The 18,016-nt window shown below is 38.4% G+C and overlaps 1 protein-coding gene across 1 annotated transcript in view; it reads left to right on the top strand.

The window, feature by feature from the left end:
* Positions 1-17,074, top strand: part of LOC128364829 (dual specificity testis-specific protein kinase 1-like) — a 29,723-nt gene extending 12,649 nt beyond the window's left edge. The window contains exons 3-10 of the mRNA XM_053325450.1: positions 2,970-3,160; positions 3,623-3,744; positions 6,611-6,659; positions 7,037-7,186; positions 13,068-13,241; positions 13,483-13,566; positions 14,446-14,532; positions 15,687-17,074. Of these exons, the coding sequence (XP_053181425.1) occupies positions 2,970-3,160; positions 3,623-3,744; positions 6,611-6,659; positions 7,037-7,186; positions 13,068-13,241; positions 13,483-13,566; positions 14,446-14,532; positions 15,687-15,791 (962 nt within the window). The 3' untranslated portion in view covers positions 15,792-17,074. The remainder of the gene's footprint in view (positions 1-2,969; positions 3,161-3,622; positions 3,745-6,610; positions 6,660-7,036; positions 7,187-13,067; positions 13,242-13,482; positions 13,567-14,445; positions 14,533-15,686) is intronic.
* The last annotated feature ends 942 nt before the right edge of the window (positions 17,075-18,016 follow it).

The raw sequence follows: 18,016 nt of genomic DNA, 5'->3' as shown, positions 1-18,016 counted from the left end.
GATTCCCCGCGGCTTGATTGACAAAACCCTGCCAATTGTGTTAGCGTGTCAGCGTGTGCTTTCCACCGGCGTCAGTGTAAAGGCGAAAGAGACTGTTGTTGTAGAAAAAAACAAACTCTGACTCTTCAGTGTTGTCACACCAGTCCTCTGTGGCTGAAATTAGGTCAGGACTACCCCTGATGAGAGAAAAAAATGGGGGTTTGTACTGTAGCAGCTGTAAGAGAGGATGCTTCTAGGTACATTCATTTGTTGATTTAGTCAGTAATCACATTGTAAAAGGAAGTGCCAGTTTGGACTGATGTCTGGCCAGATTAATTTTGTTAAATTGGAACTATTTTAATCATTTATTCATTCATTTTGGATAGTTCAACTACTTATCTGTGTTACTTTCAGTTAACTATTTAGACATCTGCTTACTGAGATTGGTTTTCACACCCTCTGAATCTCAATCCTTGTTGTTCAGGTGTTACAATTAACTGACAGGAGTCTATTATTAGTATTTTTTTTTTCTTATGATGTTTATATTATGTAGAATGTTGTCATTCTCAGACCTGTGTGGCATTAGCCCTGTCACGTTAACTACTTTTATTGGACAATATATTGTCTCAGAAATAATCATGATAAACGATATTATTGTCATTTGAAGATCATTTTATTCCACTGATATAATGATATTATAATAGCATAATAATGTAAGGGGGGTGGAGGGTGGGATTGTAGAGTGGGTGCTACATGTGTAAAAACCCAGACTGTCATTATGGTTGGGGACAGAGTTATTAACCTTTAATTCTTCTACAGTCTCCACTCAGGATGTACACAGTGAGGAATGGAGGACACTACTTGTTTAGCCAATGTGACATGAATAGCCTCTTAGCTGTTAATGTGAAGTGTGGAAATATTGAGGTAAAGAAATGATCACGGTCATGTCCATGTATCATATGATGAGTCATAAGATAGACATGATGATGGCCAATGCAGAAGTACCCCATCTTGGATTCACTGCTGTGGAGTATATTAAAAAGAATGAAAATTAACATTGAGCTCACTCACATCCATACAACCTGTACACCAATCAATGCAGCACATTTACTTTAATATCATCCTCTTTCATGCCATAATACACAACATGTGTTACATATGAGCCCTTGTTATAAATTAAATTATACCTACATTGAAGACAAACAGCTCACTTGACCCCCTCTGGACAGTGTCTGTGTTCAGTAACCGGCCCTGTTCTCCGTCGGTCCGACTTCTATTTTCAGCTTCACATTATTCACCTTCTTTGTTTCACTGTGTAAAGTGGAGGCACTTTGCCTCATCCATGCAGCTAATAAGTAGGAGAGTGAGATTAGACCTTTTGTGAGTCCCTCTCTTTCATCCAGTGTTGTTTTCATATGTTTAAAATGCATAAATCACCCTTTTGGTTGTCACACTGTGTTTTGCGTTGGCGTGATGAGTTTATTATTTCAAATGTAGTTGGGCTGATCAACTATGTGCCAGTGTATAGCAGATATAGAATATGAATAGTGTTGCTGGTGCAGAGAGTACATGCCTGTTATGTTTTAGCAAAAAGATAAAGTACAGGAGCTTAAACTGTGTGTGAATAAAAAGTCAATCACTTGAATACATGAGGTTTTGTACCCCTTCAGCCTTCATCTGATTAAATTTGGAGCATTTTTCACTCAGTATAACACCTCATTATCCCTTTGATATAAAAGGATGGTCTATCAAATTCCAAAAGCTCATCACTATTGTTAGCTTGTCAATTGTGTGACAAGTGAACAATAATGTTATTTCATAAAGTCAGCACACAGCCTTAACTTTATCTACAATGTTTCCATATATGGTGTAGAATCCAAAATGCTTCCTATCCAAATTACTTGTCAGATGGTTTGGTGTCATGATTATGTATTCAGCAAGACATCAGCTAACAGAAGAACAATAGTTACTGATAGGACAACAGGACATATGATGGGAAAGGTGGACAGTGATTTTAGGTTTAGGTGAATATAGGTTAAACTTCGTGTCATTATTTTCCTCTGTTGAATGGTAGTCCTTATTTCAAACAATGAGAGATAGTCCTACGACCTTGGTATGCAGGTTAAAGGCGAAATGTATGTCAAAATACCATTTAAAGTTACAGTAGGTATTATGGTGCTATAGCGATGTCCAGGCCTACACATCATAATCTAGAGAGTTAAGAGAACATCTTTGTTTGGTACAGATCCCTACACAAATCACACCATAATCCTATTAATATGTTTTTCAATGAAAATGAGAATAATGATGTGTACATTATCAATTCATCTAATATTGTAAGTCATATTGCAATTGCAAAATCTTTAGCACTAATAAACATATCCAATGAAACTACTTTAAGCTAAAGTAGTGGTCCAAATGACCTGTTCAAAGCACATTCTGTCGTTCAAAGGTTGGGTCCAAAAATTCATTTTGGACCAGGTCTACTGAGGACAAGTAGACCTGATCCAAAATGTGGTTGAACCATACAGACAAAAATACAGAGAGAAAAAACAAAAAGAGCAGCAATACATTTTTTTAACAACTATATGACTCACCATGTTATCAGAGCTTACACAGACCCATAGTAAAACATGGGGACCCCGCGAGTCCTGGGTTGGGTTTTGGTTACAAGGAGTGGACCCTTGAAAACAAGTTTAGCAGCACAAACTAAATTCCTTTCGCCTCTTTTGTATTGTATTGGGGAGAAGAAATCTCAGATATCTCAAAATGTGGGTAACTAAAAGTAAAACTTATAATTTTGTGGAACTAGCCCGTGTAGACATTGTGTCTTTCTGTTGTATTTGTTTTTCATAGTTCTAAATTTTCTTGTCTCAAAATGAGTAAATTGAATAAAACCAGCACACAAACTGTCAGCATGTCAAAGGTTCATTAAAAAAGTCATGGTATCAGCTTTTAAAGGGTAACATGTCTCTCTGCTTTCCCAGCAGACATCTCCAGGATGTGTGATGTGGACGTGTCCTCAGAGCCCACCAGTCCCACCCTGTGCGGTGAGTCTTCAGACAAGTACTACCATGTGGACCGCTGGCAGAAACTCCGCACTGCCGTCCGCAAACTGGAGTTCTGGGAAAACTTCACCGCTGAGCTCATTGGGAGCGGCTTCTTCTCCAAGGTCTATAAGGTATTCCTTCTAGCGTCCTCCCCTCCTTTCTGCCTTGTTGCTGGCCTACGTGTGAACTACCATCAAAGCTTGCTTTGTTCCAGCCACTAATTGGGACATTCTTGCCATTCTTTGATTGGCCCACCAGCTTGAAGACCATGGGGGCGCGATACTCATCCCCAGCTGAGACCTTACATAACTCCTTGTAAAACTCGTGCTGGAGCTAGTGCAACAAGGAAATCTGATTACGGTACATTCAGGCTTTGTCCCTGATGAAATGAGCTAGAAAGAGGCCACAGGGTGATGAGTAATTGGGGAAGTCAGAGCTGTCATGAGTGAAATCGTGAGGATCTTCTTGGAAACTGCTGTCACACTGTCACCACAGTATCTCTGCATCACTTCTGCTTAATCTACTGCTCCTATTACCTCTACTACTTCCTCAGTCAGTGCTGTTAACAGACACCAACTCTGTCTGCCACTCAGGTGATGCACAATACCAGTCGGAAGGTGATGGTGGTGAAGATCTACAAAAATGACGTGGACCAGGACAGCATAGTGCGTGAGATCAGCCTGCTGCAGAAACTCTCCCACCCCAACATCGTCAGGTACAGCTGTTCATGTCCCACTTAGTTCCACTATGTCCTGAAGCCTTCTTGGTTGGTATAAAGCAAGGCAGCTCCTCATTATGACATATATAGACTTCTCAACCCGCCTACACATCACACTCTCAATGTCACTCTTTTTTCCCTAATCTCAACCTCAAAATCTGGAATATTATAGCAGTATTTATAGACACAGTAGTTGTAGAACAGGATAACGGTAAAGATTTAAATTTAAAATTAAATTATACTCCGTTATATGATGGCCATAATCAATTTAAAGCACTGTACCACTGTTTTTTGTAGGTTTTAATCTGTACTTTACATCATAGCTAAACCCCTTTGGCGTAATTGAAACTTCACTGTAGACTTTTCTTATCTTTCCAGGCTTACACTGGCTTCTATTCATTCCCAGTATGATATGAAAATCTATTGGCACTTGAAACTTGACTGAGTTGCGTAATCTATCACAGTGACCATTATGTGAGCCTTAATACTGTAAAACTTACATCATTGTTTTTGGCATGTTAGTTGCACTTTGAAGTGAGGTCTGCACTGCTTTACTCCAACCAATAATACAACTTCAAAAAATTAAAGGTCCCCTGAAGAATTTTTGAGCACTGGCGGCACTATGAAAGTGAAACCCTGCTGATTTTACAGGGTGTTTTCAGGTGTTAGGGGGAGTGTTATTGAAATGTGTAAAAAGTAATATAAAGCCTTTCATGGTTCCAGAGAGAGTTGTGTGAAATCTGATAAACTGCCTCACACGATGAAGACTACAGCTGTGTCTCAATCTCATACTTCTGTACTTATACTTAATAGTGCATAAGTGCGTTCACACTGAGAAGTATGGAAAAATGCAGTGCACTATGAGTACCTGGATGGTGCACTCAAAATGGTCAAAAAGTTGAGTGTTGAACTATGGACACTTCTCATTCTAAATGATCGCCATCTTGGCTCCGTAGCAGAAGGGGAGGGACCACTTTTCAAAATGGCGACTTTTCAACAAGACGTTGTAACAACAGTGAACAAATGCATGTTATACAAATGCAATGTGTTGTTTTTACACTAAGCACTACTATACTCTTGTCAGATATAAGCCATCAGTAGGCTTCTTAGGTTAATTTAGCAGCGTGTAATGATTTGGTACTCCGAACGATAATGCTAATGCTAACGCTAGCTTGCTAACACTAGCTTGCTAACTAATCATTTCTGTGTTTAATTTGAGACAACACTAACCGGTCGAAAATGTGTGCACTACACAAGTAAATACTTAGTGTACACAGTGTATTATCAGAAGTATGTGATTTGAGACACAGCATACAAGTTTGAAAATGAAAAAAATAAACGTGGGGGTATGAATTTAGAAATTAGCGAAGTCGCCAGACCTCTGTAGTCGGCTCCCCGTCTCTGAGACTATTGGCTCCAGGCTACACCAGCCATAAAGCACAGTCTTGCTGTGGCTGAGAGTCAGTCGCTGCAGTCAACACAAATGAAATTAGACCTTGGCGCTATTTCACACTGTCCCTGTCATCTACAGCAGTTACGTAAAGTGTGAAGCCAGGCAGGCATAATGTTTGCCTAAGCAATCTTATTTTAGCCATTTAGCAAGGTCACAGCGGTAAGGTTATCAGAGAGCAGCTTATCTGCTGAGGTCACGGCTTACAGTACAGCAGGCTGTGATGAAAGCGATGTGGGAGTCCATACTGTCAGTACCTGGTACACACAAACCTGCGCACTCTGTGTGGGCTGAAAACAAACACAAAGTGCGTGTAAATGATGTTTGACAAGGCCATTGTTCCCAGGACCAAACACAATAGTGTTGCTTAAGTGGTCTTTCTTTGTAAAATATTACCTTTGATAATAAACTGTGGAAAGTGTAAAAGTCCTGTCAGAAGGATTAACATATATAAAAAATATAGTCAGTATAATTGTTATTTCAGCTCCGTGGGTTTAGGTTTCTTACTAATTACTCACTTACACAATTAAATACATGTTATCAGTTGTATCATTGCACAATTACACACACCTGGCAGGCAGGATATCTGTCGGAACACAGATTTTATCTTTTTTCAATGGAACCAGTGAGCTTCTGTTAAATCTTAGTCCTCGGAGCTTTTGTTATCCACAAACTGTTAAAAACATATAAATCAGCTACACCATCACACTCGGTGACATGTTCCTTCATGAGTGTACACACACTGCAGTTTGTTTTTACTGAGTCACACGTACACACACGCTGTCCTGCTGCAAGAAATACTCCTTAGTACCGAATGTGTATGAATCCACCAGTAAAAAATAAACGAATAATGTCAAACCATAAGACAATATGATGGTTCAAAATTTGGCATAGGCAAGAATTATAAAAGAATACTTAAGTGGGGTCAGAATATTAACAGTATGCCAGGGTTAAATATTTAAGTCTTCAGTTGCACAGGTTTGAAGTAAAGAGTAGGGATACAGTTCTGTATTGATGGACTAATAAATTATTATTATTTATTTTGGTCTTTTCATTAGATTTTATGGGTAGAATACTGTATATCTTGGCTTTTCATTAACTTGTTTAAAAGTTAAAAAATATGGTACTGTATTGTTATTTTCTCTGTGAATCAAGTAAAACGCTCTACATTTTGTATCTTTCTTAAGTGTGTTTCATTGTTGACTGTAACTCTTCTTTAAGGCATCACTATCATGATCAACTTTTTCATACACAAAATGAAAAACTTCTATATATCAATAATCTAAGGAACTAAAAATGACACCTCCGAATTTTAAATAAATACCACATTAATAGATGTTTTTTGGAACATGCAACTTTAATAATAATGATAATGATAAAAATAAGTAATCAGTGTTTTTCCTCATATTCTAGATATCTGGGAATCTGTGTGAAAGAAGACAAACTCTATCCGATCTTAGAGGTGAGTCAAGTTACTTTTTTTTTGCCACTTGTGAGTCATCATTACTGTGTATGTTCACAATCAGGCTTTGTTCTGAGTGAAAAACAACAGATTACACTGATATGATTTAATAGCGATAATGAAATGCTGAACAAGCTGAGTCAGGCGTTTATTGTATAACCAGACGTGGACCTGGCAGTAATCTGCAGTGATCTTAAATCAATGGTTTTGTCAGGTGGGGCGAGTCATTGCGTCAGAGTAATAAGGATGACTCATATATTATAAATGACAGTCCAATATTTTTATATTATCCAGCTGTGTCAGCCTCTTATTTATATAAGCAATTTAATCAATGTGTCCAATCTAGTCCAACTATTTTTTTATCATCCTAACTCCAGTATGTGAATGGCGGCTGTCTGGAGGAGCTTCTGGTCAGGAAAGACGTTCCCCTGTGCTGGAGAGAGAAAGTGGACCTGTCCTGTGATATAAGCAGAGGGATGATCTACCTGCACTACAAGAACATTTACCACAGAGACCTCAACTCTAAGGTAAGACCCTCAGAGCTTGATTGCTCTGTCCTGTTGTTCTGTTGCTGCAGCAGTCCAGCACGTGGACCCGCACAGGGGTCATTAAAGTTTCATCTGTTCTCTCATCAGCTGTTATCACTACTGCTATCAGTGTGCCACCACAGAGACCTCACAGGGGACGCACTACAGCCCAACAACTAAAATATAATACCACAGGCAGTGTGTGAAAATCAGGTTACCTAAAACAAAACAGGTGTACATCAGCCTCTAGATCCAAGTGTCCCATTAACTGTACAAGAACAAGCTCTGTTGTTTTGTTTATTTAATCATGTAATTCAATTTCTGGCCTGTGATCTAAGGAGCATTTAAGTTTTTTCTCTTGAAATAAATAAAGGACTTATATTTGTATACAGGATTACTTCAGGTTCACATTTCACATTTTTATTGGACGTTTAAAAAATGCAGGGGTAGAGCAATATATGTTATTATAAAAACGATCACATTTTGATCGTTATATAAAAATCAGCCTTACTGTGTGGAGTACAAAATAATTTGGCCCATTGTTGTCAATGAAGGGATGCCAGCTCCCTGACCACAAGGACAGGTCTTCAACAAAATACACCATCAACATTTTTTTGCTATACAGAATAATCCAAAAATCCTTTTTGTCATGTTTGACTTTTGTTCATATAACATCTATAAAATAACAAACCCAAAAGTTAACAACTAAGCTAACAACTCTTTGAGGCTTTACCTGAGCTAAATGCTAACATCAAAACACTAACACAATGTAACATTAGGCTCACAATGATAATGTTAGCATTCTGATATTTAGCAGGTTTAATGTTTGCTATGTTCACCATGTTGGTTTAGCATATTTTGAGAGGATGTTACTAGATAAAGAGTCATTACAATTCATCCTTTAGGAAACATGAATGCATGAACCAAATGTCACAACAACTCATCCAAGTAGTTGTTGAGACATTTCAATAAAGAACAAAAAAGGAGGAGGTGTTAGAGGAAAAAGTTTTTATTTACTAGTTGTCGAGATATTTTAGTCTGGACCCAAGTGGTGGGCATAATAAAGCCAAGCGTCTAAAGCCATGTCATTAATTTGGGGTTGTGTTTTGTTGTCATTTGGCAAAGACTCCTTAGTTTCCATTACTTCTTTATGTCTAATGAGATTTTTCTCACCATATGGGAGGTTCAGGATCTCCCATCATGCATCACTTTGCCTGAATTAAGTGTTGTCTTTTGTTCAATAAATTCCTAGCATGAGTTTGATTTGCACTGCATGTTGTCAGATAAATTCTATGGCACTATGTCCTATTTACTCTGTGGTTGTTCATTCCCACCTTAAAGCAGCAGTGAAATGTTAGAACATTTAAAAAAACAAATTAGCAACAGATCAACATCAGTTCTAGCTTAATGTCTAGTAGCCAGCTAGTCGCTAGTAGTAGTAGGCTAATGCTTGTAGCTTAACAAGTCAGTTTTTTACACTTGCATCACCTTTAACTCCCCACCTGTGTCTTTTTGTTTTCTTTTCTTTTAAAAAATGATGATTTGTGGTGTAAATGAAGCAACAAATGTCTCACTGTGGACTTGAAAAACTTGACAGGGTTTACGAGGACCCAGGACTCTGGCGTGCATCCATTCCAGGCCCTGCTTTTTACCACACATGTAATTTGTGGTTTGTTTGTACTCTCATTAACTACCAAATGTCTCTGTGTTGTTGAATAGAAAAAACAAATGAGTGCCAGAGTGCACACAGTCACAGTAAAATAAGGAAAATGCAAGTACTCTGCTTCTCTACAGGGGTGATTTACGCGATTGATCTAGTGTGTGTGGTGAACCTAGACCAATTTTTAAAATCAAACACAGCAAATGATTTTCAGGCCTTTCTGTATTACATTAAAAACACATTTTACTGACTGAAAATCGTGCACTTTTGCGTGGGTATGTGTGTGCGTGCGTGTGTGTGTGTGTGTGTGTGTGTGTGTGTGTGTGTGTGTGGAATTGGTCTGTGAACACACTGTGTAGGTGCATGTCTGTCTCTCATGGTTGCTAGGCTTCACAGAAGAAATAGTCAGTAATGCAAAGGGACAAGGCAACATGACAGTCACTATTGTCATGTTAATAGACTGTTGCTAACTAAGTGCTGTTGCTACACACATGCGCACAGGATTTGTATGAGAAGAGGGGCCACCAGACCTTCTCACCATGCACGTCACCCTGAGGCAACTCGTTTGGCTTTGTCCCAGTTCTCTTTGTTCACATGGTGAACGTAGTTGATTTACGTCACGCTCTGGCTACAGAAATGGAATTGATCCATCCATAATGTGGATCCATGAATGGTGATAATTGAATGATTGTTGCACTAATCAATCTTTTTCATCAAACAATAGATCAAATAATTGTAATGGGAAAAGTGTTTTCATGTAGTGATGATTATCACTGAGCGCTGCAGAGCTTAATAGCTTCTTTTTTAAGCTTATTGTTCTGGTTTCTGTTCTGTAAACTCAAGATTAATTACCATCCATTATGTTTTAAAGCCACTATATGTATAATTGTTATGCGATTTAGAGCCTGACTGATATGTTTGTTTGTTTTTACACAATATCCTGGTAGTGTTCAAATCAATTCAAATCTACAGTTAAAGTTGCACGAACCAATATTTTTGTGTCAAACATGTGACACGCTATAGTTACACCAGAAGTGTAAGTATAGGGTCTAGGGAGGTTGCTGTGATGAGCCCACAGAAAACAGTTTTCTACATTTTTAGGTTATGGTTTTGGTGTTACAGTCTCACCAACCTCATTTCCATTATCAGTAGACAGCTGTTATAAGTTAAAAAAATTAAAAGAAAAAAAAAAGGCCCTTTTATCTACCTGCCCAATATCAAACTGCAGATGAGGGAGTTTAACATGTAGTAGGTTAAAGCCAGTTGTTTCTCTCAGAAGTTGGTGGAGACCAAAAAAGAGCTTAAATGAAGATAAGGATGTCTTTAGCTTCTCTTCTGCACTGTGACAGAGTGACCAGTGAAACAGAATACATAAAAGGTGCACGTCACAAGAACCAAACATTTAATTGGATCCCTAAAATGTGGGTGGTTTAGCAAATACAGGTGATAAAACTGCAAAGAGAAACAGAGCTGTAAAAGACTTCTCTCACCTGCACTGTTACATCAGGAAGAGGACAAGGGAGAAAATAATTAGACCTCAACCACATTCAATGTAACACATGCTTCTTTCTATGATCCTGCTCTGTAGCCACTACGACCCACAAGTGGTTGATTGCGGTCTGAGCAGTTGTAACCTCACACTGTTTACCTCTGTAAACATTTAGGCTTATGATGTAAAACTACATAAACACATATTATAGAGCTAACTGAATAATGTACACATGGACACAGGATTAAAACTGGGAAAATGTATTATTTATTCCACTGTCTTTAAGGCAATTTTGGACTTACATTCATCAAGTGGAGAGGAACACAACCTTCAAATGAATGCTAATGTTGCGCTATATATGCTTGATATCTGAAAAGACAATTGTTTGCTAACACAGACACGATAACATCTTCATAAGGTGATATGTCAAATGCAGTGAATGCTTCCTGCTAGACCTTTATTTCCTGTCCCCCGGGTAACATTTTGTGCTCTGTATTTGAACATAAATCTACTATGGCTGCTGTATGAGTAAAATTAATTATAGTAGCTTACAATGTAATTGGCTCACTAATCTTATTTGTTCTGGCACAGCGAGCCATTCATCCATCCTTACACTAACACACCTCAGTGTTCTAGAGTATTTGCTTGAAGCAGTGTATGACCAGAGGTAATATCTTTACCAACAGCAACATAAAAAATAAAGGTGTGTAGAACAATGGAAGTTATTAGATTATAGGGGAAAGATAAACACAACATCCAAGTTGCACCTAATATATTTAAAAAGCTGTCATGGCCCCAACCCCAGTTGACAGTTGACACATAGTAATACATTTACCAGAGGCAACTGACATCAATCTACACTTTCATGAATATTGGTCATCACATATGGGAGATAAATATAACTTCCGGTGTCCACTTTGTGGTGCTAGAAAACATGCACTAAATGTACATTATGCTGCTGCTTATTAGATGTAGACCACACACTTAAAAGGTGCAGTGTGTAGAAGTTATTGGCCTCCAGTGGAACAGACATAGCAAAAATGGAGAATAAAATATATAAGTTTGTTTTAATTAATGTAATATCACCTGAAATTAAGATTTGTTGTGTTGTAGTTACCTTAGAATGAGCCCTTTATATCTATACAGGAAGTGGGTCCTGTATAGTTCATTCATCTCCATCAAACTTAAAGTTAGGGCCTTGACTTTTAAAGTTGTTAGGGGGGCGCTATTGAGCTAACTTGGCACACTAAAGTCAAAGACTCATATCACATTTCTAGTTTCACCATTTCAGATGCATGTGCACAGTTTCATCAGTTTTTGAGCACTTCAAAAACATGTTTGAACTCAGCAAAGAAAAATCATAATAATCCCCTGAAATACAAAAGGGCCTGCACAGCCCTAACTAGTCATTTTATGTAATCCCTGGGTTTGTCTGTGGTGTAGTAAGGCTTGCTCTGATGAAGTATGACAAAATGGTTACAATGATCGTCACTCTGTAATCATTGCAATGCAAACACACGCCTATGTTAGCAAACATCTGATCAGAAAAGCAGGAACATGTCAAATATTTATCCCGGCCCTTAAAAATTTGGGGGAGTGTTCTACTCTTTAAATTTGGGTGGGGAAAGTTTGGCTGGGATTAAGTCATCCGTAGCAAATCCAGTTAAGTGGCTGAACATGAGAAACTTCTGAGGCCAAAGTTAAAGGACGTCCAAAAGCTAAATTACATTCCAAAGCCCCCTGAACCAATGCAGCCATTGTGAATACGCCTCAGTAACCCCGCAAGTTAACTTGAATGACAGTGTATGCTCTCAGAGAAGTTGAGGCCCCATTTAATTAGTGCTTACAAGCTGCTTTTTTTTCCTTCTCTCTCCGTATCCACTAACGCTTTCCATTTTTGTTCCCCACACTGTTGCTTTCCTTGGCAGAGAGATTAGGGGCCAGGCTAAATTTAGAGGTGATGTCTGAGATTGAAGTTTTTTCCCAAGAGAGCCTCGTAATGACAGGCTACTGGAACGAAAAAACTCCTTGTGCAATGGATGCCAGATGCTGAAGATGTCACATCCACACACACCCAGTCACTCATAGACACAAAACTGAAACCTGTGCACACAAAAACAGAAATTTAGATTTATACACGTCTGAACATCACAAACATATACACACACATCTCAGGCCAGGCGATGTAGTTATGCAACCACCGCTCTGAGCTCTCTGCACTCCCCCGCTGTCTGCTTCTGCCTCACACCTCCAACTGTACAACCTCGGTTCGCCTTTTTCCACATAAAGTATGAACTTTTTATTAAAAATCTGATATCAAGTGCGGTCTGCCTCTGATGTGATGCAGCCTCCTCTATAGCACACATGCTGCCAAACCGAGTCTCTGTTGTGCGCCGAGTCTCTTCACATGTGGGGGTGAATTATTTAGTGTGCTGGAAAGGTGCTGACAGCAGATCCTATTGAGCCCATTGATAAGCGGAGAGACCGGAGAGAGACTGTTTGTCTGGCAGCTGGTGTTCCAGAAGAACACATGCTTACTCAGTGGAAGCACATTCAAAGATCAAGACTTTTTAAAAGTCAAGATAAAGTTGACACGAATAAACTGTTGATGATTACAGCCAATTCAGATATCAGTCCTACACTGCACTCTGCTGGCAGAATGTTGCATTACAGTTGTATTAACCTGTGAAATGATCATTCATCTCTTGTCTCCCCTGTTTGTGTTTCTCCAGAACTGTCTGATCAGAGTGACGTCTCGAGGGCGGGAGGCCCTGGTGACAGATTTCGGCTTAGCCAGGGAAGTGGTGGAGCTGCCAGTTAAAGACCCTGGCAGAAAGCTGTCACTGGTGGGCTCTGCCTTTTGGATGGCTCCTGAAATGCTCCGTGGAGAGCCATACGACCGCAAGGTAGTTGATCAACTCCTTTTTGTTTTATTGAAGGTACTACCATGTAAAAACTATCATGTAAAAGAATGGCTCTGAAACTTATAATGTTTAAAATTCTATATAAAAATGTATGATCAGTATGTTTTTACACATTCAATGTCCAATATATAATGTCTGGATACAACATGTCTACAGGTGAATTTGTGAAAGTAAGAATCTGTCAGAGATACAACACAGATTATTGAATCTTATGTTGTTCCAGGTGGATGTTTTCTCCTTTGGCATTGTGCTCTGTGAAATCTTGGCCAGGATCCCTGCTGACCCAGAGATACTACCCAGAACACAGGTAGCGTTCAATAAGCAACCTGTGACATGTAGTATAAAAGTGCTTTGAGTGGTCGCAAGACTAGAAGAGTGCTACAGTATATAAGTACAATCCATTTACCATTAGTAGAGAGAGAGATTTTCAGGGCCACTAATAATTATTATTGGATGGAAACTCAAGCTCTAACTGAAGTATTAAATTTACAATCATGAATGAAATAGAACCAGCAAATATTTTGATTTTTTCTTTCTTAAAAACTGTTTTTGATTAATTTTCTTTCAGTTAACTAATCTATTAATAATTTCAGCACTGGCTGATATTGCCTCAATTTGTTTGATTATATTTATTTATTGTAATAATTGATGTGGTAGTTTTCTAAGGGACTTAAAGGAATCATTTTTCATCCAGGGAAATACTCTTATTTGCTTTCCTGCTGTGAGTAAAATGAGAAGAAAACCAATCTCATCTTTCTCTGTGGTAACAATTTTCTCATTTCAGTCTCAGCAAGAAAGTGAAAAAGTATATCTCGCAAAATGTCAAACTGTTGCTTTAGAACTGTATTTGAATTAAGTACATGGAAATTATAACATGTATGAATATTCAATACTAGTATAAATCAGCCCTTAGCAGGTTTTAATTTTAAGTATTGGCATACAAACACTTATGTATCATGTATGAGCAATACACGTGTCATATGAATAGCAGCATATGTCGTGTTAGTGTGTGTTATCAACCTTTTCCAAGGTGTGAAACACAAACAAATCTTCATTGTTGAAGTTTCAGCACATGTACAGTATGTGTTGAATGTGACACATCCTCTGTAAGCGTCTAGTAAAACGTGAAATGTTACTCTACATAGTGTGCTGTCCTGTAGTGATTGTTGACATGAATGTATTTCAGGACTATGGGCTGGATGTGAAAGCATTCAAGGAGCTGGTGAATGACTGTCCTGACCGTCTCCTGGAGTTAGCAGCCAGCTGCTGTATGGTAGGTCAATAAAAGACTTAAATGCACAATATATAATATTGTCTTTTGGGGTCTTTCAATCAAAATAACAACAAAAGATGGAGTTTGATACGTTGTGAAGTAACATGGAATCATGGGAGTTGTTGTCTTTGTTATTAAACAACCACTATTACCGTCAGTTTCTTTTGGTTAGGATTACTTCAGTGTTCATTGTTCAGGAGGTTTTTCTGGGAGCAAAATTATCCACAGAGGTCTCTCTTCACCAAAACAAACAGACCCTGTCATTAAAACCAGTCATAACACTGATTATTAATGTGAAACTGTTTTAGTCAGTGTCTCTCACATGCTGTTCGGTGGACACGGGACATCTGGAGGGGCTGTAAGCCAAGCTGCCGCCAACATTTGCTCGGCTTATTTCTCCTATAAGTTAAAAATGACCAAGATCTAAAAAGTGAATTGTAAAAATGTTGTTTAAAACCAGATAAAAAGTCAATTTATGACATTTTTTTAACATTGATACATGGCATGCACAAATAAATAAATGATATATAAACTATATGTAATACATTTCGTGATGTTTAAAACTAAAACAATTAAGGGTCTGTCCTCCTATTTCCATATTAACACTAATGATTTAGATACTGTGAACATACTGCACACTAACAAGTCTGTACGCATTCAAAAGATTACTAGTGCGGGGAAGTAATTAAGAACATTTACTGAACTACTGTAAAGGTGCGGTATGTAAAATGTAGTGGCATCTAGTGGTAAAGTTGTAGATTGCAACCAACTCAATATACCCACCCACTCACCTCCCTTCCAAGTATGTAAAAGAACCAATGATGACCGTGAAACTTGGTGAAAATGCAAAATACTCTCTCCAGAGTCAGTGTTTAGTTTATCCGTTCTGGGCTACTCTAGCCTCTGGCAGTACAATATGTTGGACTCCATGGAAGAGGACCCTGCTCTCTATGAAAACACAGCATTTTTTATTTTCATGGCATTAAACACTAATTAAAAGATGCTTAAGAATATTATAATTCATTTCTGCCTAGACCGTCCTGTTAGATTCCACTAAATTGTACACGTTGCACCTTTAAATCCAATTTTGCTTTCATACTCCACTATATTCAAGACTAAATTATATTGTACTTTCCTCTTTCTGCTTTCCCAAGTTGGAGTCCTTCAGACGGCCAGCGTTCACAGAGTTGCTGGATGAGTTAGGAGAGGTTGCTGAGAGTCTGGAGCTGCCGGCGAAATCTGATCTGACTACGAGCTGAGTGGTCCAGGGGTCTGGGATTAGTCACTATGTGGACAGGATGCTGAACCTGAGCAGAAAGAAAAACCCTGAATATTTCAGCCCTCTGTGGCATCACTCTCCTCTACTGCACATTGCACAATGATGGTTGACCTAGTCTTAACTGAGGTGGTGCAGATGTACTAGATGTGTTTTTCGGAGAGCAGTGGACACTGCTGACTTCTCATGAACACTTTTGCTTTGACACATTTGTGTACATATAAATAGAGGTTTTGACTGATAGGAGTGATATACAGTATGTTCTGTTTTATTGCCGCACGTCTTACTGGGACTGAAAGGTCTTATCCTTTCTTCCTTCCTCGGTTCCTTCTCTTCTTTGTGAGTGGTTTGTTTCCTAACCAACGATACAGATGATCCAGTCTGTTGATGTGTATTTTGCCTCTTCTGCAGTATCTGCTTACTCATCTCCTTTGTGATTCAGGTCGGCCTCCACGGGCCTGGACTCAACTCAGTGCCTCTCCAACAGGAAATTGTGTTTGTTCACTGAGCGAGAATAGTCTGCCCTCTACTGGGACTTAAACAAGTTTATAAGACATCACTTCAAACAAGATGGGACTCAAAGCAAAACCACTTCAGGATGCAGCCTGTGGATACAAGCTACAAATGCAGGGCTGACAAATCAGGAGCTGAAGAGATTTTAAGTTTTGAAGAGCTAAACTTCATGATTGAAACAGAAACCACAAACAACCCCCTTAATTTGCTCTGTGTGCAGGTTCACAATTCATATTCACAGTGGTAATTCATGTTGGTGACAGTTTAAGCTATTTATTATTTCCATAAAACTATATATTTTCTTCTGTGAAGTTTATCAGGGGCAAAGAAAAGAAAATTCAAGGCCTTTATTTTTTGTTCAATGTAATGACTTTGCATTATTTGAGTCCTCTGGTGGATTTTGCTCAAAGGTACAACACATTTCTCAACAATTATGTCACAATATAATGGTTGTTTTGCATAATTTCATGTTCACATCTCATTTTGCTTTGTAGTTGTCATATTTCGTTGTTATTTGTCTGAGTTACTTTGACCTGAAAATGTGCGTGTACAAATTTCAAGCTTCTCTCTTTTTTTCTTTTCACCTTTTAAAAAAAATTACTGACACCTTTTTGAGACTGAAGGAGTACACATTGTGTTGAGTTTACCAGTATTTACCACTTTCTGGTCTCGCAATGATTTTTCAGGCAGCTACAATACAAAAGGAACTGTCACAAAAGCCACATTTGGCCTCTAAATAAATGAAAGTAAATCAAATTTAGAGAGATATGGGTTTAGTTTAGAAACCAATCAGGCTTTTACTTTGAAAACCAGAACTAAAACTGAATTGAAAAACAGATTCACTGAGGAGAAGAAGGTCTGAAAAGGCAAAAAATAATCTGTAACTTTAGTCTTCTCCATTGAAGGTGGGTCATCTGCTCTGAGTGACTGTACAAATACTGCAATCAGAGTGCTTCTCAGAGGTCGCTGTGTCAGTTTTCACATTCCATCACAGAAAACTAATTGAACCATTTTCATTGCAATTTTCTTTAATCTACTGAAATAAAAAATTTGAAAAATGAAGTTTCTGTCCCATTTTATATAAAACCTGTGTGTAATTTATTGTGAGTTCAATCTGACCAGACAGGAGCTGCACTGGAAGACCACAAGTGTTGAGTAATGCATTTTGAATGGAACCAGAGGGGCCGCTACAGAGGATCACACTGTAAAATCAGGGGGACCAGAACTGGACAGGGGTTGCTGTAATCAAATTTCAGTAGTCCTCCCCAACACCTGTAAACATACTTTAATGTGTAAAATTAGTAGAGGTCAGAGTTCCCTTGTCAAAGTATGACAAATTATGCAGTAATTAGCACATTATATGCAGTATGTACACTCTGTACAGTAGATTCATGTTATTTCTGCTCAACAAATCATGTCATGCATTCATGAGAGCACCTGCTGAACACTGGAGCACTATTTTCTTTCAGAAGCCAGACTCCATACATCATGTCTAAAGGTGCACCTTCTAGCTCTGGCCTCAGCTGGACTATTGAGAAGTAGAAACAACCCCTTCAAAATCTATTAAAAAAAAGAAAGAAAGAAGAACTATAGACAACTTCTTGTCAGTTTTGACCATGTTCAAAGAAAGCAGGCTACCCATCAGTTTTATATAAGACTGAATTACAGAACATCGTTTCATTTTAGTCAAGCAAT

The sequence above is a fragment of the Scomber japonicus genome, chromosome 9 (genome assembly GCF_027409825.1).
Source record: "Scomber japonicus isolate fScoJap1 chromosome 9, fScoJap1.pri, whole genome shotgun sequence".
Taxonomy (NCBI): Eukaryota; Metazoa; Chordata; class Actinopteri; order Scombriformes; family Scombridae; genus Scomber; species Scomber japonicus.
Note: the sequence above shows the minus strand (reverse complement) of the source record. Positions and strands in the feature narration are given on the sequence as shown.